This window comes from Pseudonaja textilis, chromosome 1, assembly GCF_049901715.1.
Source record: "Pseudonaja textilis isolate UNSWEBS1 chromosome 1, rPseTex1.2, whole genome shotgun sequence".
Taxonomy (NCBI): domain Eukaryota; kingdom Metazoa; phylum Chordata; class Lepidosauria; order Squamata; family Elapidae; genus Pseudonaja; species Pseudonaja textilis.
This window is the reverse complement of record NC_141990.1, coordinates 164588629-164612276: the sequence shown is the minus strand read 5'-3', so window position 1 is coordinate 164612276 and position 23648 is coordinate 164588629. Positions and strand designations below refer to the sequence as shown.

General features: G+C 36.7%; 1 protein-coding gene across 3 annotated transcripts in view; it reads right to left on the bottom strand.

Moving 5' to 3' along the window:
- Positions 1 to 14479: 14479 nt before the first annotated feature.
- LANCL1 (LanC like glutathione S-transferase 1) overlaps positions 14480 to 23648 on the bottom strand; it is a 37863-nt gene continuing 28694 nt past the window's right edge. For all 3 annotated transcript variants that reach the window (XM_087940807.1, XM_087940765.1, XM_087940851.1), the window contains 4 exons: positions 23164 to 23346; positions 19947 to 20123; positions 18739 to 18811; positions 14480 to 17809 (listed from right to left, as the gene is read on the bottom strand). In XM_087940807.1, coding sequence (XP_087796933.1) covers positions 17733 to 17809; positions 18739 to 18811; positions 19947 to 20123; positions 23164 to 23346 — 510 coding nt within the window. In that variant the 3' untranslated portion in view covers positions 14480 to 17732. The remainder of the gene's footprint in view (positions 17810 to 18738; positions 18812 to 19946; positions 20124 to 23163; positions 23347 to 23648) is intronic.

Sequence of the window (23648 nt, the reverse complement as noted above, 5' to 3'; positions counted from 1 at the left end):
TACTATATCTTTTCCGAACTGTACCAATAAAATTGGATAAAAAGTTTTTTGGAGAATTAGATAAAATAATAACTAAATTTGTCTGGGTGGGGGAAAAAGCTGGGATAAAAATGAAACTATTACAGGACAAAAGAGAAAGGGGTGGCTTTGGACTTCCTGATTGGGAAATGTATTACCATGCAGCAGCTATGGTATGGATAAAGACTGGATCAATTTGGAAAATAAAAGAACACTGTTGATAGAAGGTCACGATTTATAGAGCGGGTGGCATAGATTTGTGTGGGGTGGGAAAAGCAAACATCATGCATATTTTCAGAGACACATGATCAGAGACTCACTAATTCAGATATGGAACAAAATTAAAAAGAATCATTATACCAAAATACCATATTGGTTGTCAACTATGGAAGCACAAATATACCCAAATGCAATAGATCTGGAAAAAAAAGGAGGAGTTATAAAGATTTATTAGATGCACAAGGAAGGTTGAAGATGATACAAAAATTACAGCAACAAAACATAAACATAGACTGGTAGCCATACATACAAGTTCAAGCAAGATATAAAAAAGACAAAGAACAATACGGATTTTATATGGAAAAACACAGATTAGATGGGATTCTACAAGGAATGGGGAAAAATGATTTCAAGAATATACAAATTTTTACTAGATTTTAAAATGGAAGAGAAGCTAGTCAAAAAAACTATGGTGGTATGGGCGAAAAATATTGGCCACAATATAGATTTGGAAAATTGGGAAAAAATGTGGGGACTAAATTACAAATTAACCATATCCATAGCATATAGGGAAAATCTGTATAAAATGTTGTACAGGTGGTACCTACTCCCCGCTAGATTGACAAAAATGTTTCATTTAAACCCTAATTGTTGGAAGTACAGGAAAGAAAAAGGCACTTATTTTCATATCTGGCGGACATGCCCAGAAGTGAAGAAATACTGGAATACAATCAGACAATGGCTAGAGGAAATTATAAATCAGAAAATTGAATTTAATCCAGATTTTTTTTTATTAGGTATAATAACACAAAAATGTAGTAAAAAAGATAGGGGCATTATATTACATCTACTAACAGTTGCAAGGATTTCATACGCACAACTTTGGAAGGAGAAAAGGATACCATCAGAGGGCATAGTTATAAAGAAAAGAATAGATTATATAGAGATGGACAGGTTAACGTTGAAATTAAAAGACAAAGAAGATTCAATATATTATAGAGCCTGGTATGCCTGGTATGAGTGGTTTAGAAATAAAAATAAAATAAAATGGCAATTAGGAAAAGAATGAGGAAGTATGTAAATATGTAAATATACCATGGAGAAGATTGAAGTGTAAGATGAAATATATTGATTTGTAACAAGAGTAAGATGTAATGGTAATGGAATAAGTAATCATATATTGAAAAATGTAAGGAAATGTAAAAGATGTCGATGTTGATAACAAAGCATATAGTTTTATTTTATGTTCTTAAACTTTGGAATATCAATAAAATATTTTTTTTAAAGAATCTATAGGGAGAGATGGCAGCATTACTAAAATAGCATTTCTGTTGATCCTGTCCCAGACACACAAGAGAGGGTGATCAACTTCCCACATGGTATTTCAACCTGGCTGACTTAGACTTTATTGTCACTTTAAATGTACACTAATCAGCATACATTAAAATAAAATTTCATTGCATATAGCTACATTGAAATTTCATTACATGCACATACATTGACCATGAGCCACCTGAAGTTGAATCTTAATAAAATCAAATTGCTGGTGTTAGATAGAGCAAGGTTTCTGGGGAAATAGTTGCAGGACGTTGATGGTGTTTACCTGGCTGAGAGTTGTGTCCAAGGTTTGAAATATGGATGTTACCTTAGACCAATCACTTATTATGCCACCTAAGGTGAATGAAGTGATTTTCAGCCTGACTTTCTGTAATTTATTTTATATGGGGCTTTCTTTAAAGCAAGCCCAGAGACTTCAGGCACTGCAGAATAATGTCCAGGGGCTCCCAAAGTTCTCTTTGATCACCACCATGATTCTGTAGCTTCATTGTCTTCCTGTACTTCAAGGTTTTATTAATCTATATAAAATTCTTTATGGCTTGGAAAATGCATGCCTTACTGATAATCTCAAATCTGCCTCCTCCTGCCTACTGAATCAGTTGCAAGTGAGAAAAGCTCTAGGTCTTCTGTAACATTGATGGGAATCCAGTGAAGTGCACGCTCAGCAAACCAGTTGTTACACTGGTTGAATCCCACCACTGGGGAAGGGGGAACATTGGAAGAATATCTGAAGGACAGTGAAGAAGATGCACTGAAACTAGTACATCACAAAGGTTGACTGAGTGTTAGAGAGATCAAACTGAGCTACAAAAAGACCAAATGAAGAACAGAAAAGCAACAAAGGCAAAATATTACATGCTCAATATGTAAAATAGCTGGCAAAGCAGATGACAACAAGACTTGGCAATGGTTAAAAGCAGGAAAATTGAAAAAAGAGACAGAAGGGCTGATTCTCACTGCACAAGTCTAAGCCTTAAGAACAAATGCAGACAAAGCCAGAGTTGAGAAAACAGCAACAGACAGCAAATGCTGCTTCTACCCAGAAGCTGAAGAAACAGTGAACCACTTGGTTGGCTGCTTCAAGACGATTTCACAGATTGACTACAAATAATGGCAGGACAAAGTAGCAACAATGTTGCACTGGAATATCTGCAAGAAATATTTGCTGGCAAGCAAGAATCTGGACCACAGAATAGATAAAGTAATAGAAAATGAAGAAGCTAGAGTGCTCTGGGACTTTAGAATTCAGCCATCAGGCACCTGCCACAAAATGCCACAGCATTAACAATTGTCGATAAGAAAGACAAAGTCTGGATAGTGAACTTGGCAATACCTGGAGAGAGCAGAATAGAAAATAACGAACTGTACAAAAATCACAAAATACAAAGACCTGCAAATAGAAGTAGAACGACTGGCAAAAGAAAGCAATGATAGTACCAATGGTAATAGGTGCCTTGAGTGTAATCCCAAAACAACTGCTGCCCTACTTGAACATCATCATCAGTGAGAAAGTCACCATGAGTCAATTGCAAAAGGCAGCTTTACTTGAACATTTACCTATCCCAAGTCCTCAGTAAGGACTGAAAAGGTAGATAAAAGTACCAAATCCAGTCTAAACATCTGGCTGACTATGTGACAAACCATAATAATTTCTCATGCCTACTTACACTTTTGGACAAATCAACAATCAATACATTTGTGTGTGTGTTTGTAATTCACATTTTGCTGAACTTTTCAAAGAGAAAAAGGTTTAACTTGATAGGCCTCATGAAATAGTTCTCACTGGCTGATTTAAAATCTGAGGATTACCATGCACAACACTAATTCCGGTAGATTTGCCTTTTCTATGTGTCTAAAAATAACAATCCCTTTTCATATTCTTGCAACTGCAATGTTCCACAGTCCATGCATTTGCCATAGAGTTTCCCTATACTTCCCCACAGAATACAATTGAGATGTAGTAAAATCTATTTTAAACCAGCTCTCTACCATGAAAAGTTTGCAATTAATAAATTTCATAGGGATTTTTTATATAAATGTTAAATGTTGACATCCACTATATTCGATTCCAAAGACTGGAACACATATCTTCATCATTAATTTGGTTTCTTTTTCAGTATGTGTTTTATTTTTATTCATAAACATTTTGAATACAGTGTATTGTCAGGGCATATCATTTACAAAAAAGCAAAAAGAAAACAAACAGAAATATTAACATGTGTACTACTACTAATAATAATAATTGTGTAACAGTAATTTTAACTAGATTTTGTTTCTTCTTGCATTGTTTTACTTGTGTATAGGTCTTATACTCCTAGCTGCTCTTATTTTCTGGGTTCTTTTGTTATTGTTCCTTCCTGCTCTGCTCATTCTTTTTTCTCCATTTCACTCTCATCTTGTTGATGTTTTTCTTTCATCATTGGTACTTCATTGGTACTTCTTGGCCATTTCTTCTCTCATTTCCTGTTCCTCTTCCATGTTAAAATGGCAATCATAGAATTCCATTGTTTTGTCCAATTAGTCTAGTCTATATCATTTTTCCTGCCAGGTAACTAATATTCCTTCAGGTATCAGCCATCTGAAGTTTACATTGTATTTGATCAACACTGAAGTCAAAGGAATCTGTTTCAAGACTACCAATTGTTTCCCCTTATATTGCAATGGTTCATCTCTTGCCTTGTTAAGTATCTCATCTCTTATTGATTTTTTCACAAATCTTACATGTCCTCATGTCTTCTTGCATAATTTGTGTGTATTCTGAAGATTTCATCAATTTCCATTTCTTGCTTATCTATTCCTAATGCCTTCGCCAACAATTCTTCCATTATCTCTAGTAAGTCTTCCCCCTTCTCCTCTTCTATATTCTGGAATCTCAGCTAGTGAGTGGCTTTTTATGTTTCCAACATTATCACAGTGTTTTCTAGCTCTTTGCTTCTGTCAGTTTATAATTTATGTCATCCACTCTTTTCTCTACTTGTTCTGATTTTTCCTCCATTTTCTGGATCCTTTGCTCATTTTTTGTTATCATTTGTTGGAATTTCTCAAGTTTTTCATCCATATTTTGAATTTTTTGTTTCATCTCTCCCATATCATTTCTCACTTCCCCTATGTCTTTCCTTATCTCACTGTGATGTTTTGTCATGGACTACTGTGACTCCTGGAGCGTTGCCAATACCTCATCATTAATTTGTGAGTGGAATGAAATGAAATGTTATTTACATGTTTTTTAATATCACTGTTGTGAACCCTGTTGCATATTTCTAAGAGTTTTAGTGGTATAGTATTATTATTGCTGTTGGTCTTTTGTGCCTTACTAAGGAAAAATGAGGTAAATATTTTAAATGATGCACAAATGATGAAAACTTTAGAAACTGAAATCGAAATTAAATGGCAAGAGTAAGCAGCAAGATTCTGCACCTTCTCCTCCAGATGGCGGTGAGTATGTGTGAGGTGGGAATGAGTACCTACATCCTTTTAAGAGATTTCCTTGCTTGAACAGATCACTGCCATAACAGTTGAAAGGGTAAGGAAGACTTGGTCCCTGATTACATTCTGTGCTCTGGAGAAAGAAGCATTTAGTTCTACGTTCCTAAGGAAAATGCAGGATGGGAAGCAATCACTCCTTTCTCCAACAGATGAAAGGTGCCTTAACTACTTCCCTAAATGGGGTGGAGGTTAGTCCTGCTCATTATTTTATCAAAGATTCATAACAGTTTCTGGAAATAAGCTTGAGTAGCTTAATATATTTTTTAAAATTCTTTTGGGGGCCAGTTTCATATCTTCAGTCCTAATGCATGGCTTGTTGAAATGCCTCCTTGAAATGCCCATCCCAAACACCTTATTTAGCAGTGGAGTCAAATGGCATGTGTCTTAAGAATGTCATTCTGCTTCTCATGTATCTTATGAATTCTGAGGTCATCAGTAGAGGATGTCCATTAACTAAGACTGAGACTATAAATCTTAGATAATTAAGCAGCACTCAAAATAGGATGAAGATGGCCTCTGCAGACTGGGTCAAAGAGTTTTAAAGTACACACAGACACACATAACGAGGCTAAAAAACACAGAAGACAAGATGTTAAATAATTTAAAGTTGAGAAAGTTACACATACACACCAACCCACACAAAGCTGCATATTCTTGATGTATGCATGAAACACTGATGGGAATTTTCAATTAAAGATTTCTGAGACCATTGCAGTTTTCATCGCATTTTCATCCACTGCTTCTCAAGGTACCTTTTTCTTAGTGATCTGGATTTTGTAATCCATTAATACTTTGCAGCCTTAAGGCTATTATTATAATAAAGTCAATCTTAAATTGCCCATGATAACAAATTGCCATGCCGAATCAGATGAACTTTGCATATAATTCTATACAAATGTATGAGCTAATGTTGCAAATTAAGGAAAAAATTATTCCATTAGCATGATTAGTGAGATAACCACAGCAAAACCATGCATAAAATAATTTTTGACAAAGTTTTTTTACTTCTCAGAAAATCCTGTCTAATTCAGAAACCATATAACAGTATACCTATACAACTGGGACTCATTCAAGAGATTACCTAACCCGTTAACTATAGATATTAATTTCATACCAAGAACAACTGAGGTCACACTAGCTTTTCCAGGCTCATAAAACTTCTGAGCAGGTTGTTCTGTCTCAAGAGTCTGATACAACTTAATTTATAGAAAGAGATACAGCAAGTTCTAAGAGATCTATAACCAGTACTGCTTAATGGCCAAACATTTCCCCTACAATCTTAGAAGTATGGACATCGGCCTGTCACTAGAAACTAGTGGCATTTTTTTTTATTGATTTACTAGTATGCTGTGAATCAACACAGACTCATGGTGGTTTATAAACAATCAACAAAACCAACTGTGACATTAAAAATATCCCTAATAAATACATTAAAACTACCAATAGCTCAATGAAGTTACAATAATGTTTTTCCTTCCTGACATTTTCCTTGCAAAGAAAAGGAGATGGGGTTGCATTATATGTAAGAGATCACTCCATGCTTACATAAATGCGTAATACCAAGGACAAAAGCCTTCTTGAATGTATTTGGGTGAAAAGTAGAGGAACAAGAAATAAAATTTCTCTAGACATCCAATCAAGCAGAGAGATGAACTTTTTTCTAATCAGTTATCTAAGGTATAGAAGAAGCACTTAATTGTAGTAATGGGGGATTTGTAATTACCCTGACATCAACTGGGAGACAAACTTTGCAGCAAGTAGGAGATCAAACAGGTTCCTTATGAGCCTAGCTGACAATTTGGTGTTCCAAAACATAGAGGAAACTAGATGTCATCTATACTGGATTTAATTCTTACTAATCGGAATGAAATGATAGAATGGTTAGAAGTTGTAAGAATTTTGGGGAAGAGTATAACCATATCATACTAACAGGAGAAAGAGAAGGGACCTTGGAGGTCTTCTAATCCAAACCCCTATTCTATACCATTTCATGCTAACGGTTGTCCAGTCTTCTTAAAAGTGATGGAATACTCACAGCTTCCAAAGGCAAGCCATTCTACTTGCTTATTGTTCTCATTGTCAGGAAGTTTCTCCTGAGTTCTAGGTTGCTTTGCTCCTTGTTCAGTTTCCAACCATTGCTTCCTGTTTTGCCCTCTGGTGCCTGTCTTGCCTCCTTGTTCTTTGCGGCAGCCCTTCAAATTTTGGAATACTTCTGTCATACCATCCCTAGTATTTCTCTTCAGTAGATTAGACATAGCCAATACCTGCAACTGTTCTTAATGTTTTAGCCTCCAGCACCCTAATCACTTTACTGCTGTTCTCTGCACTTGTTCCAGAATCTCAACATCTTTTTTATATTGTGGTGACCAAAATTGGTACAGTATTTCAAGTGTAGTCTTACCAAGGCCTTATAAAATGGTACTAACACTTCAGATGATCTTGATTCTATCCCTCTGTTAATGCAGCCTAGGACTGCTTTGGATTTTTTTGGTGTCTGAAGCAAATTGCTGGTTCATATTTAAATGATTATCCACTTGGACTCCAAGATCCCTCTCGTTGTTACTGGTGTTCAGCCAAGTTTCTCCTAATCTGTACCTGAACATTCAGTTTTTCTTACCTAATTGTAAAACCTTACTTTACACTGAATTTCATTTCATTAGGTAAGTCTGTCGAGATCCATCTGGATCTTAAGCCTATTTTCTGGGGTGTTGGCTATTCCTGCCAGCTTGATGTCATATACATACTTGATGACTTCCCCATTCTATTCCTTCATCTAAATTGTTTATGACAATATTGAAGAGTACTGAACCAAAAACCTTTGGGTACCGCACTGCTTACTACCTGACATGTAGATGTAGTTCCATTGAGGACTACATGCTGAATATGATTTGTCAGCCAGTTACGACTCCATCTAGTGGTGATGCTGTCTAGCTTATCTAGTACTAGATATTCTTGATCTTACCTAGAACTAGGTTGTGTTTAACAGATTAACGGAGTTGGAAGGGACCTTGTATGTCATCCAGTCCAACGCCCCACCCAAGCAGACCATTTCTAACAAAGCAGTCCAATCTCTTCTTGAAAATCTCAAGTGATGGAGCTCTCGCAATTTCCAAAGGCAAGCTGTTCCATTAGTTGATTGTTCTTACTGTCAGAAAAAGAAAATCCTTATTTCCAGGTTAAATCTGTCCTTGTTCAGTTTCCATCCATTATTCCTTGTGTGGCCTTCATGTGCCTTGGAAAATAGCTTGACCTTTCCTCTCTGTGGTAGCCCCTCAAATATTGGAAGACTGCTATCATGTCTTCCCTGGTCCTTCTCTTCATAGACTAGCCAAGCCCAGTTCCTGCAACCGTTCTTCATGTTTTAGTCTCCAGTCCCCTAATCATCCTGGTTGCTCTTCTCTGCACTTTTTCTAATATCAACATCTTTTTTATAGTGTGACCAAAACTGGATGCAGTACTCTAGATGTGGTCTTACTAAGGCTTTATAGAGTGGTATTAGTACTTCCCTTGATCTTGATTGTATCCCTCTGTTAATGCAATTTAGGATTGCATTGGCTTTTTTTGGCTGTGCTGCACACTGCTAGCTCATTTAGCTGGTTGTCCATTAAGACTCCAAAATCTCTCTGAGTTACTGCTATTAAACCTGGTTTTACCCAATCTATATGTGTGCTTTTGGTTTTTCTTGCCTAAGTATAGGACTTTACTTTTCTCTATATTTAATTTCATTTTGTTAGATAGTAATTTGTTTTGTCAAATTCCTTATGGAAATCCAAGTATACTATGTCCACAGCATTTTGCTGGTCCACTAATTTAACCACTTTGTCAAAGAGTAAAATAAGATTTGTTTGGCATGATCTATGTTTGACAAACCTGTTTGCTTCTGGGTTATAACTTCATATGCTTCTAGGTGTTCACAGATCTGTTGCTTACTTATTCCAGGATCATCTCAGGTATTGATGTCGAGCTGATCCAATGTTAAATGCAGTGGTAAGGAAAGTAAGGTCCTGCATTTAGGCAGGAAAAACTAAATGTACAGGTATAGAGTACATGGTACTTGGCTTAACAGGAGTAATTGTAAGAGGCATCTAGATGTCTTATGGACCATCAATAATTTGAGCAAGCAGCGTGCTGGAGCCGCAGTCCTCATGAGACCACACTTGGAATACTGCATCCAATCCTGGATGCCATAATACAAAAATGATACTGAGACCCTAGAAAGAGTGGAGAGAAGAGCAACAAATATGGTAAGAGGTCTGGAGACTATACCATATGAGTTAAGGTTTTAGACTAGGTATCTCTAGCCTAACAAAGATAAGGTTTAGGGGGGACATAGTAACTAACTTCAATACTGGAGGGGGAAGAGGGGATTGACTTAGTCTTCAAAGCACCTGAGGGTAGGACAAGAAGCATTGTGTGGAAGCTTGTTAACTAAGGAGAACTTCCCTGATAGTGAGAACAATTAATCAATTGAATAGTTTGCCTTAGGGAGTTGTGGGTGCTCCATCACTGGTTTTCAAGAAAAGGATGGACAGATATTTGCCCAGACTGATATAAGGTCTCCTGCCTTAGGCAGGGGGTTGGACTAAACCTCTGAAGTCCCTTCCAGCTGTACAATTCTACGTTCTATATTATAATAAGGCAGTGTCCGAGTTCCTTTTTTCTTTCTTTGTTTCCCCTCACGGCTTAAAAACGTTTCAGTAAACTTGGCACTGTATATTTCCATCATCTTCCTTATTTTCTGCAGGCTGCAATTGGTGCTCCACAGAATCTGGACAATCTCTTCCTTGTTCATGGCTTCCATCTGCCCATTCAGTAGTTGCTTGAGTCCAGTCTCAACCTGCATTATTCCAAACTACAACTTTGAGACATAAGGAAAAACCTTCTATTGGATCTTTGGTACAGTCGAGGGTGGCAACGTATAGCTGGATATCATCAATATATTTAAAACACTAATGTATACACTGGCAAATAAATTCTCCCAATGGTTTTGTGATATGTTAAGCAGTGGTATGAATGAGTACTATATGTATGAAGGGCCATAAGATTGATGTTTCCTACCCAATCACTACCAACTGAATAATCTACTAAGGTAGTAGTAGAACCACTTCAAATCCCTCAGACGCACTCCAGGAAGACCCCATGATCAGTGATGTAAAAAGTAATTGAGTAGTTTTGTAGGACTAGAAGACTCTAAGCTTCCCCCCCCAAAAGGCTCATTGATCAGCACAACCAATTGTGCTTCTGTTCTATGTCAAGGCCTCAATCCTGTTTGAAATGGTTCAGATTTCCTGGTACAGATTTCTTTAGGATACCTTGTCATTGTTTGTATACCACCCTTTTAGTAACTTTACCCTAAAAGGAAAGGTTGGAAACTGGATAATGGTTGTCAAATATAGTTGGATTTGTGACTTACTTTCTTTGAGGGAGTACACAACAGCCTCTTTCAAGGTTGGAGATATCACTCTCTTATAAAGATGTGCTAGGAAACCTCCAGTCAACTTTGTTTCCATTTTTTTTCTCAAAGGAGTCAGGAGTAGCTGTCAAGGTTGTAAAAGTTATACAAGAGAAAACCCTGCCCATTTCATCAGAGTTCACGGGCCAAATGGAATTTCAGATGTCACACAACTTACCTCATCACATGATGCCCAAGAACAATCAAGATTGTGCTGAATATGAATGATTTTGTTGGCAAAATGCTGAACAATGTGAACAGAAAAGCTGGCTGGAATCTACTTGTTCACCCCTCTGTATCAGGGAGTTAGTATTCTTAAGGAAGACAGAGTCCTCTGATGCAGTAAGAGAGAAGTAGAGACACTTCCACCCCAGTGAAGGCCCAAACCTGAACATAGACTGTATGTAGACTCAGATTCACTTTTTCTTCTTCACCAGCACTTCAGTGTCATTATTATGGCTTCATACTTACTTGGTTTACAATATGTAAGGGATATTGGTTTGCAGAGGCCATTCAGGGGCAATCATGCTGAGAATCTGGGTTGCTTCTTGTTGCCAATTATCTTTTCCTAGGGAAAAGCAATCCATCCACTTCCTTGAAAGGACAAGGGAAGACCAACATAATTGATCTATTCACCCTTGCAGAGGGTGTAGTCAACCTCATTTAGACCAAGTAACTGACCATGGGAAAGGCTAGGCTCTCCATTTTCAGATCATACAACCATTGTGAGCCAAAACACATTGCTCAACATCCAGCTATCTGATTTTAGTTTCCTGGTCTGAGAATTAGAGAGCTCAGAAAGGATTAGTACAGGGGTATCAAATTGGCGGCCTGTGGGCCAGATGTGTCACATGCAGGCCCCAACTCTGTAAATGGGAAAAACGTCACGTATCAGCACCATGACAAGAGTTTGACACCCGTGGGTTAGTATAACAAATTAGAAGGAAGACCACAGAAGCTCAGGAAAGCTCCATAGTAAAAGGAACAGATTGCTCTGTTCTGCATGAAACTCAGTTAAACGAATCTATCCAGTAGAGTTCAGAGTCCTTTTGGAGCAAGAAATTATGTTACACAAATACTGATTTTCCCCTCCATTCAAAACTACCCAAGACTGCTGAAGGGAAGATTTAACTATTTTAAAATGAAGACAAATGCTGGAAATATGAGACTGAATCTGATTATGCCCAATAGTTTTAAAGCATTTGTCCCAGTTGTGCATTCTGTTGCATGCTGAATAGCAACTGGCTCCAACTAGAATTGTTGATGAGGTGGAGGAACAGTCCATCATGGTTTTAGTTACAGTCACTGTAAAAACTGACAAATTGTAGCTGCTGTGAACAACATAGACTCTGCCCAATCAGAACTTGAACCACTTGCTGGAAATTTCTGAGGCATGATGAAATCTTTTCAAGAAATGTCAGGGCTTATTTATTTGCTCATCCAAGAATCCAAGATTCTTTTCATCCAAGGTCCCCTATGTTATTACCCATATTCCTTTCTAGTGTTTTTCAGACAATTGAGGATCAATATAGACATTCATTTTGGGGAAACCAATTCAGTTAACTTTTTAAAGGGTAAATGTCTATAAGCCTCTGGTTCATGACATGTGGCATAGCAAATACTTGTGGAGATCCATGCAATTTCTCTTCTGTTCCAATTATACTAAATAAATTATATCATATATATATTGATACATACACAGAAACCAAACTCTATAAATATGTGCAATTATGAGGTAAAGGGTCAAATAAGGTTAATTAAAATCTGCAAATGCATAATTTTCCTTATTTTTGTATCAGTTTTGCGTAGTCTCATCTATGTGGATTTTTCTCAGCTGCTTCATACATTACCCCAGAAGTTTTGTGAGATATAGCTTCCCCTTAGTTGCTCTAGGTCAGGGGTGTCAAACTAATGTTGTCACAGCGTTGTCATGTGATGTATTGGGACTCCCCCACCCCCCTTGCTAAACTGGGAGTGGGGTGACCGGTGCGTGACACATCTGGCCCCTGGGCTGGAGTTTGACAGCCCTGCTCTATATTATATAAGGAACATTCTTTGCAATAACTTTTTCTTCAAGTAGAATTCCTTAAAGGTACACATCTTCAGTAGATTCAGGAGCAGCACCCTCCCAAAAGTGGATTGTTCTACAGTCTTCTTCCAGTTCCTGTATTAGCGATCATGAACAGTTAGATGAACATTTAACCACGAAAGATTCCATTTCAAGTATGCTTCTATATTCCAGTTTACTGTTAAAAAGAACTGGGATATGTTCAAAAATGACAAAAATAAATGATAAAAGATCAAGAAATTCTGGATGCAATAGAACTATCTTGCCATTGAAAGATGAATCAATGCATTTTGTCTAATTATTGAAGAGATTCAGTAATTTGAATACCATTAAAATAACTAAGCAAATATATGTTAACATCTGACAATATATTTAATTATCTTTGAAGAGCATCCTAGTGACCATCTGCAAAATGGCAGTATAATTAAAATTAATTAAAACACCTTTTGATTTCACAATAAAAAGGGCCCAGCAGAGGTTATACTACCTGAGACTTCTCAGAAAACAACTACTGAATGTAAAACTGCTGGAGACCTTCTACCACTGCACCATAGAGAATATCTTAACTTACTGCAACTCTGTATGGTTTACCAATTGCACAGTCAGCACTCCAGAGGGTTAATCAGTGGTGAGATTCAAAAACTTTTACTACCTGTTCTGTGGGCGTGGCTTGGTGGGCATGGCCATGTGACTGGGTGGGTGTGGCTTTTTTTGTAGCCCCCACCCGTTTTTGGGAGCTTCCTAGCCACAGAGGAGCCTCTGGGTTTTTTTTGCTCCCCTAAGGCTCCTCTGGGGCTCTGGAAGCTCCACTTTGGGAAAAGGAAGGCTCCTCTGGGGCTCTGAAGAAAAGGAACAGAGCATGGGAGAAGCATACAGCACCCCTCCAAGCTCCACTTTGGGAGCTTCCTAGCTTCAGAGAAGCCTCTGGGGGGCGTTTTTGCTCCCCTAAGTCTCCTCTGGGGCTCTGGAAGGCAAAAAATGGAGGGGGGGGGGCTGAGCTCCTCCCTCCATTTTTTGCCTTCCTGGGCCTCAGTAAGGGAAATCCCGGCACAGCTGATCTTATCTACAGCTGATTGTCGGGAGGGGAAAAAAAGAAATACTTTAGATGAATGTCAGGCAGGAGGGCGGGGTGAGCGAGCATCGGGCGGGAGGGCGACTGGGTGGGGGGCATGGCTAGCTCGAACTTACTACCAGTTCGGCGACCCATGCCAAATTCTTGTTACCGGTTCACCCAATCTGGCTGAATACCACCACTGGGGTTAATGTCATTGCCCAGAAGATCATTGGTTGCCCTCTCCCCTCTTTGGAAGAGCTTTATAGTTCCCGCTGCCTTAAGAAAGTTCAAAACATTCTCAAAGATCAATCTCATCTTGGGCACTCTTTTTTTGAACTATTACCATCTGGCAGACAGTACAGGATAATAAAACAAGGGCAAATAGGCTGAAAAACAGCTTCTATCCCAGGGCAGTAACTCTATTGAATTCTACTGTATAGTGCAATATTAATGCAATATCAGGGATTTTCAATTCAATGTATAGAATGTGAAGGATGTGTATTTGTGTTTATTTTCATAGTCAATCTACACGGAAAATGGTATTTAATTTAGTTGTATGAGGTGCAATTACAATAACGTAAACTAAAAACTTACTAATTAATATGTTAATACAGCCTCCTAGTAGTTAAGTTTAAAAAACATTAAAAATGTTCCTTTATTACCTTAAAGTGAAACTAATTTCATACATTTATATGTGTGTGTGTGTATACATATATACATACATACACATACATACATATACATATACATATACATATATATAAAATCATAATCTTCAGAAGATATTTAAAGCTTGGCTGTCTGCCTCCTCATGCCAAGTAAAAAAATGACAGAAGCAATATTTGTATATGATGCCATTTTCCTGTTTAATATCCATGTTTATTGATATACTTTTAACAAGGGTAGTATGACTTAAAGATGTATGATTTGAGGTTACATAAATAAAAAAACCTTGAATTTATCAATATCTGTAAGGCAACAGATTTGCTGAGTGGAAGGTACATCAGAAATTATTACTGTTTTATAACAGAAAGACAATTAAAGGTGACGTGTTTTCACCTTTGGCATAACAACTGGCTCTTTATCAACATAATGATCAATATTGTTCCATATGATTAAAGTTTAATATGTTTTTAAATTTCTTTTTAAGTACTTTGTCTTTTTATCTTTATCTTTTTATCAGCATATTAGTAGTAAAAAGCATTGAACTATAGTGCCATCTATTGGCAGTTGGAGACATACAATTAACACATAATATTTGAGCAAGATACTAAAATTGCATTGCCTATGTAATTAATAACTTCTGTATAAAACATTTATACATTTACATTAGATATGTTATTTCACTATAGGCACATTGAGAACATAAAAATTGTGAACCTGTTAAATCAAAACATGCAATTTACTTTTATCAGACAGTTATCCCAAGAGCAGCAAACATTCACTATGTTATAATAAATTATATTACATTGTAATAAACATATTTTCACCTGTTGGGGGATTTTTTAAAGATGCTAATAACATAATTACTGCCCCAGAAGAGACCAGGGCAGGGATCAAAGGAATTGATTTTCTCAAGTCTCACAACTTGAAGCAATAATTATCTCTGCCTATAGTTTTCATGGGCTTCAAACTATCTGCTGGCATAAATGTTCTAAATGAGATCATACTTTCATCTAAACAAAAATTAGTCATAGCAAAAACAGTTTTTATTCTGTCAGCCTCCCAGAGTCATATATATGAGGTGGATGGCCGTATAACTTTATTACATGAACAAATGAATCAATATGCTGACAATCCAAACTGCCACAACTTGCCCCCTGGGATAAAAAGGTGTAGCTAAAGACACAAATATTATGGCAACCCCCTGATCAAAGGCTGATTCCAGCACAGTTGATCTCAGAGCAGCGGGAGATGTATTTTTCTCCCCTCTCCTAATTGTTTGTGGAGATTCCTTAGGTACAAACAGCAAGGCCTACTCTTCTGGCTCATTGCTTTGCTCCTTTTTGATCCCATGAGGGCAGCCTACTGGTCTCAGCTGCCTTGGGCCATGCTTTCCTTCTCTTCATGCACCTCATTTATGGGTTACATTATTCTATTCTCTCAGTTCTTATCCCACTGCCCCATTCCTGCTTTTTAGTTCCACAATCATGAATGAGAAATCTTGTTTCTTCATTCACAGCTTGATTAAAATGTATCCAAGGGTGACTTCCCTTGCAGCTTGTTATTGTTAATTCCATCCCCTTTTCTCAAGGGTAAAGAGCTGGCTTCATTTTTTTCATATACGGCAACTCCATGTTCTGTGATCTTTATTTGCATGGCTGCACAGAAAACAAGATGGGCATATCCTCCCATCGAGCTTGATCATAGAAAAACTTAAAAGTAGCAAAATCCAATCAACTTGACTTACGTCAGAAAAACAGAAGTAGGCCACACTTTGTCGTATTTATATGTGAGACACCATATTGCTTATCCAAAAAGGGAGTGGTGGGATGTCTATGTATGTTTGCATGCATGAACATGGCAATAACACCTTATTGCTGCAGCCCCCCCCGCCCCATCACTATATAACTATATTCATATGGTTATCAAAAATCGAGGCTGACTTGGGGAATTTTTTTACTTGTGTAGTTCATTTTTAATTTATACCAGCACAATTGTATTCTGATCATCTGTAGAATTTCCTTCCTTCAAAGGGCTATTATGCTCTCTCTCTTCCCTTTCTCTCTATCTCTCTGTATGTGCATATATATTTTACAAAGAACATAAAATTAGGTATTTGTCCAGAACAGCTTTAATTCAATGAACCTTAACAACAAAGCAGACTACAGTATGTTCCAAAGGCTTAAAACTAATTATCCACATAAACAGAGCTTATACAGTATCTAAAAATCAAATGAACAAGATACTTTTATTAAGATGATATCCAACATACTGAATACTGCTGTCTGGAAATAATGCTGAACACATCCAGGTAAGTGTCGTCCACCCCGCCCCGTCCACCACCACCCCCGAATTCATATTGGTAACTATTGCAGTCTTGCAGTAATTTATGCCACTATAAGATGCAAGAACTACAGAACAGTCCCTTTTAATCATTTGGAGTCAGCTACCTCTCTCTTTTGTATGAAATGTATATTTCAGTATTTGCTTTGAAAGATCAGCCAGGTGCTAATCTAACTATGTGAGAAGAATTATTTCAGCCTTTTTTAAAGCTGAAGTATAGTTGACATTTTACTTTAACTCAAGCTAATACTAAGCCACTGATAAATTCTTTTTTTAAATATAATAAATGTATTAAGAGTTTACAAGCTACACTCAGTGATATGTGGCTCTTTGCAAAAAGATTTCAGACAGGTCTTATGCGATAAACCACATTGCTCTAATCTGTCACAGATAAGAAAAAATGCAACGATAAATATATCAAATATACTCAATTCCTGTTGGAAATGTGCGATAAACCAGGGATCTCCAACCTTGGCAACTTTAAGCCTGGAGGACTTCAACTCCCAGAGTTGAAGACCTCCAGGCTTAAAGTTGGCAAGGTTGGAGGCCCCTGAAAGCATTAATTGAAGACAGGAAAATTCATCCAAGAGTTATATGCTCGGTGACAAGTTGCTGATAAATCAGCAGTGCATTTGTTTTAACAACAAACATGCAAAGAAATCAGAAGGATATGTTTCAGAAATGGCTCTGATAAATTTTGTGTTAGCCATATCCTTTGGTGTGTCTTGGAAGTCCCAACACAAGGAATATTTCTTGCCAGATAATAATTTCAAGATCTGTCCTATAGCTATCTAAGCAAGGCAAAATAATTGACTGCAAAATATATATTTTTTATCTTCAAAAAATCATTAGTCAAGTTGCAGCCCCTTCAGTAAAACAGACAAAACTATATTATGTGAACCTAGAATGCTTACAAAAAAAGCTAGTAGTTTTTAGAAGTAGATCAGATGCAGAAGAGAATGTAAACATTAATACTCCTCCTTAGGGTTTGAATTTTCTAGCCAAGAAATGAGATAATAGCCTACTTAATCTGCCTTTTCCAAAGAACCAAAGAACTTCTTGTCAGTATTTAATATTGGCTGAGAAGGAATTTATAGTTCAAAAGCTGGGAATCTGGCTTTGGTCGGTATCAGAAGATCAGCAAGAAAATATATTGTTCCAGCCATTCCTGTAAAAAACAATAACAGACAAGCAATAATTATGCTTAAACAGATGCCTGGCCTTGAATTCCCAGAACTATTAGCAAATATCCATAGTATCTAAAGAAATCTGGGAACTTAAGTTCAGACATCTGCAAAGCACCTAGGTTGGAAGAAGAAGACTGCTTTAGAAGAGCAGACATTTATTTTGCAATGATTTACTTATAGCAATAGTGAAATAGCAAATGTCTAGATGTAGTAACAATTTCTGCGTGAAAAATAAACTGAAAGTGTTGCAAAGTGATTGTTAGATGGGTGAAACAGGATAGTTTTTGAACAATTAATTTAATGTGTGCCATTAACTAACCAAAAATCTTACGGAAGGACATTATTTCTCAATATCTGCAATACTAGGATAATACAAAATATTTCCAGTATTTATGTGTTGGTGCTAATTATAATCAATTCCAATATGGTATAGAAGAAGGACAGAGAAGTCCATATTATATTTTTAATTATTTTTCTTTTTGTCAGTTTGACTTTGAGGTCCTTAAATAGTTTTTCTTTCTGTTTCAGTTTGTCATGGATATGCAAAACCCATTTTAGTAAGGTGAGACATCCTCTCCCTCAAAAAAACCCAAAGACAACCCATTTTCCTGCTCTAATATAAGCCTCATTTAACCAAGGGCACTTTTAGATGCGTTGGGATAGCTATATACCAGCATTCTCAACTAATAAATAATCCCTATGTATCTGGAGAGCAACAGATGCAGGAAGCTACATACAAAACAATATAACCTTCAGTTGCAAATAATTTGATTTGGTCCACATGTATGCTATTAGTAGCTTATGCAGAAATTTGAGTGTATGAGACCATATTTCAGTTACCCAATCCCAATTGTTATTATCGTTAAAAATATTAAGATTCTGAAGACAGGAAAAGTGAAGTGACTATTACCTTCAAAAAGGGAAAAAGGAGTATCTGGTGTCCGACATCCATGTTGCCCGTAACTTAAACACCATTCTGCAAACTAAAAAAAAAAAAATACGCTTTTAAGTAATTAACTAATTTATCTAGTATAAGTTAAATTTTTGTAGGATTCATTTCTTACAGTCTTCATTAATTCTGTGCACAAGATATATCTTAAGATATGTTAATACTGAAAATGAATCATGGACATAGAGAATATTTAAGAGCTTTACAATGTATTTGCAGATGTTTTGTAAGTATTTTCCAAGCTCCTTTTGCAAACATTTTAACAGCTACAGTTTAACTGGAAAAACTCAAAAAATGACTGATTAAAAAAAAATCAGGCTGGGCTTGGGAGGGAAGAACCACCTTTTGGCACAAATCAAAGCCTTCTGAGCCAAAAGCCAAATAGAAGCATATATACAGGACAAGAAAGCTTAGGGTAGGCAGATTAGACAAGAAGGCTAAGGGAATTTTTCACATTCAGGCTCCTAACCCTGATTACTCTTGAGCTTTAAGACGGGTGGGCTTCAAGCCTTAGAATTCTGGCTGCGGAATTTGAGGATTTAAGTTCAATTAACCTAGAATTACTAAGATTGATAAACACTGTACTAAAGGATCTCATATCCTCCAGAGAAGGTTTTATTTAAGATTGAAAGGGCTGTAGAAAATAGGGCAAATAGTAAGTCACCTCTTTCGCCTACAAAGGCATAGAATATTGACAATGGCAACTATAAAACAGGCATAGGGAATCCTGACAGACAATAAATTTCAATTACTACCACCACCAAAATTCAAAGCCTGTGACTATATAAGGAAAAAGAAAAACAGGTAATCTCACTTCTATAACTAATATGGAAATGATAAGATTGACAAAAGTGGCTTCTGTATAGGAAATTTGCAATATCAACAACTTTCCAATGGTAAACTGTGTTTTGCATATTTGCCAAAAAAGGTAAAAAAGGTAGCAGTTCAGAGGTTCTGCAAATCCAAATCCCAAGCAATTTGTTACCTTTTCCCCAACAGTTTAAAGTTTTTTTTTTAAAAAAATCCAGATAAAATAATAACAGCCCATTTTCCAGCCTTTCAAGGCAAATAATCGAAACTGCGTGAAGTAGTGATCTACATTTTGTCTGTCTAGTTAATTTTTCTGCAGGCCAAGTTACACCTCTTGTCCCATATAAACATGTGCTCACCTTGCAAGCTCTGTAGAGATATTTCATGTCTTGAGTAAGGTTGTACAGTGCCAGGAAGGCATATGCATTGCCTGCAGTACCATGGCACAGCCCATATCCTTTTTTCAGCAACCCCCACTGCCATATCACATCAGCACATTGCAAGGCATCACTAAAATACTTCTGTTCCCCAAACACCTGAAAAAACAAGCAGCATTTTGTTCTCTTATTGTTGGCAGCTTCTTCTATCATTCAAGGACAAAACAGAAAAGGCTCAACATATTCTTGTTAATTAGTAGCTATTCACTCGCTCTTTGGGACAAGAATGGAAAGTGTAGGAAAAACTGAAAAATATGATAATAAAAGCCCAGTCAAACACGATACCATTGAAAATGAAAAATAAGAAATTCAAGAAGAAACCAGCATGATTGCACAAAGATCTCTCTTATAAACTGAAATATAAAAAAGGATAAGTACAAAAAAATGGAAAGAGGGACACATAACTAAGACAGAATATCAACAGATAACCTGAATCTGCAAAGATGAAGTCAGGAAAGCAAAGGTTCAGAATGAACAAAGACTTTCAAAAGAAATTAAAAATAATAAAAAAATTCTTTCAACATATAAATAACAAGAAAAAAGTCAAGGAAACAGCCAGTCCATTAAAGACAAAAGATGGCACAGAAATAACAGGCAGTAGAGAGAAAGCAGAGCTGGCTGCTTGGCGTCATTACAACACAGTCATAGAGAGCGGGCCTCCACTAACCTAGACTGAACTCTTTTTGTTGAGGGGCCCTTAAAAGGGCTAAAGTCACCTTGGAGGGGTGACAAAAAAAGGAGGAATGCCTTGCAGATCATGGAGAGTGGCAACTCTCTTGCTTGATCAGGGGCTTATCCTCCTATCCAACAACAAAGAAGAAGAGAGGTGGCCATTATGGCCGCCATGAAGCTCAGACTACTGAAGAAATATTGAAGTGAACAAGGGATGATGGATAGAAACAGAACCTCCACCAATATAAGTTTTGTGTTATTAAGACTTAGAATAGAGGTAGGAATTAGTAACAAGGATATTAGCACTAAAGATACTCTGATGTAATGCCTTAAAATTAGTAGAGGAAAGGATTAGAAGTTGAAAGATTATTGTGTTATATACCGCTAAATAATAATAGTAAGGTTAGTACGATTATTAGTATTGTGAAATAAAATATTGGGAAAATCAAATGATGAGGGATTAGATATATGGTGTAAATATTATAATATTAACAATGTTAATTGTAATATTGTAATAATTGTTATTATAATAATGTGGAAATTGTGCCAAAGGGAAAAAAAAGAAAAATTAACAAGAACTGAAATACTAAAATGGACAAGAGATGAAGGATAGAAATAGAATATCTATCATTATAAGATTTGTGATATTAAGATATAGAATAGAGGTAGAAATTAGAAAGGGGGGAAATATAATTATGCATATTTCTATATAATATGTTACAATAAGTAGGTAGGTAAATGGACCAGAATTTGAAAGATGATTGTATTATGTACAATATCATTATAATGATGTAAGATTAATGCCACACTGTTCATATATTTAATATTTATATATATATTTAATATTTATATACATATTTAAAAATAAAAAACTTAAAAAAAGAGAGCAGACCTGCTTAACTCATGCATGTCTTCACACAAACTATAGCCCAACCTACCAAAATCATAACTGTAAAAGGCAGCTAGAAATAAAACTTAAAATAAGCAATAAAATGCTTCTAAGATAACACCTGTTTGACATTGATGAATATAAATCACTGGGACCTGATGGATTACATCCCAGAGTTCTGAAGGAGCTGGCAGATGCTATTTCAAAACCATTGCATCATATCTTTAAAAAATCTTGGAGCACCGAGGAACTACCAGAGGATTGAAAAGAGATGTTGTGGTTCCCAGTCTTCAAAAAAGGAAAAACAAAACAGACCCAGGAAATACAGACCAATCAGCCTAACATCAATACTGGATGGGAAGATACTGGAAAAAATGATAATAAAACAGATCTGTGAACATCCAGAAACAAAGTTATAACTAGTAGATGGATTTGTAACTGGCTGACAAACCATACTCAATGAGTAAGCTATTAATGGTACTACATCTACATGGAGGAAAGTAAGCAGTGGGTACCACAAGGTTTTGTTTTAGACCCAGTATTCTTCAATATCTTCATAAATGACTTAGATGAGGGAATAGAAGAACTCATCAAATGTACAGATGACACCAAGCTGGCAGGACTAGCCAATATTCTAGAAGACAAGCTCAGGATCCAAAAAGATTTTGACAGACTTGAACAATGGGCCCTATCCAACAAAATGAAATTTAATGTGGAGAAAAGCAAGGTTTTACACTTAAACATGAGTCAGCAGTGTGCATCCACCACCAAAAAAGCTAATACAATCCTTAGTTGTACAAACAGAGGCATAGAAGCAAAATCATGTGAAGTATTAGTACCACTTTATAAAGCCTTAGTAAGATCACACCTGGAATACTTCATCCAGTTTTGGTCACCACATTACAAAAAAGATGTTGAGACTTTAAAAAAAGTGCAAGGAGCAACTCAGATGATTAAAGGCCTGGAGACTAAAACATAAAGAATGGTTGCAGGATTTGGGTTTGGCTAGTCTAGAGAAAAGAATGACTCTAGGGGAGAGGATGGACATGATAGCAGTATTCCAGTATTTGAGGGGCTGCCACAAAGAGGAGGAGGTCAATTTATTTTTCAAAACACCAGAGGGCAGGACAAGAAACAATGGATGAAAACTAATCAAGGAGAGAAGCAACCTGCAATTAAGGAGAAACTTCCTAACAGTGAGGACAATTAACCAGTGGAACAACTTGCCTTCAGAAGTTGTGGGTGCTTCATCATTGGAGGTTTTTAAGAAGAGACTGACCATACACTTGTCTGAAATGGTATAGGATCTCCTGCTTGAGAAGGGGCTGCACTAGAAGACTTCCAAAGTCCCTTTCAGCTCTATTCTGATTCTTCTGACTTGTATAATTTTCCTTGAAAAGATCTCTTGAGCAATAAATGGAAGAAATGTCACTACCAGCTGTCACTATAACACAACAGTAAGACCATCAAAATGCATGGCAGGGACATCTAATACCCATTTTAATTAGAACAGAAATATTAAACAATCTGACAGGAAGGGATAAAACCTTGTTTGGTTGCCTAATTGTTACTACCTACCTTATAGGCCTGAAGGAGCATGTAGATAACACCGGGTGCACCATGGCACCAATGGACCAGCAAATCTCTGTTGTCTCCGATGCAAGGGGGGTAATTGCCAGAAACAAACTTTAACTGACAGATGTAATCCACGCTTGGCTTCACCAAGTTATGCAACTTTGCTTGACTCACACCAAGACCAGGCTGAGATAACAAAACACACAGGATCTTAAATCAGTCATAACATGCTACTTCATCTATGTTTTAAACATGGCTTTAAAAATACAAAAGGTGCAACTGCCCCTAAATTGTCTAACTCTGGAGGGGACAGTAAAATATTCCAAATATTACGTTTAAGATATGCATGCTCATGTTCTCAATCCCTAATAACAAATTAAAGTGACAGCAAGATTTTATTAAAAGGGGCGTTGGTCTTACCTGACATGCTCCTTCTTGGTGTGCTGAGAGAGAATCCAAGAATGGGTTGTCATTTGCCTTTCTGCCCA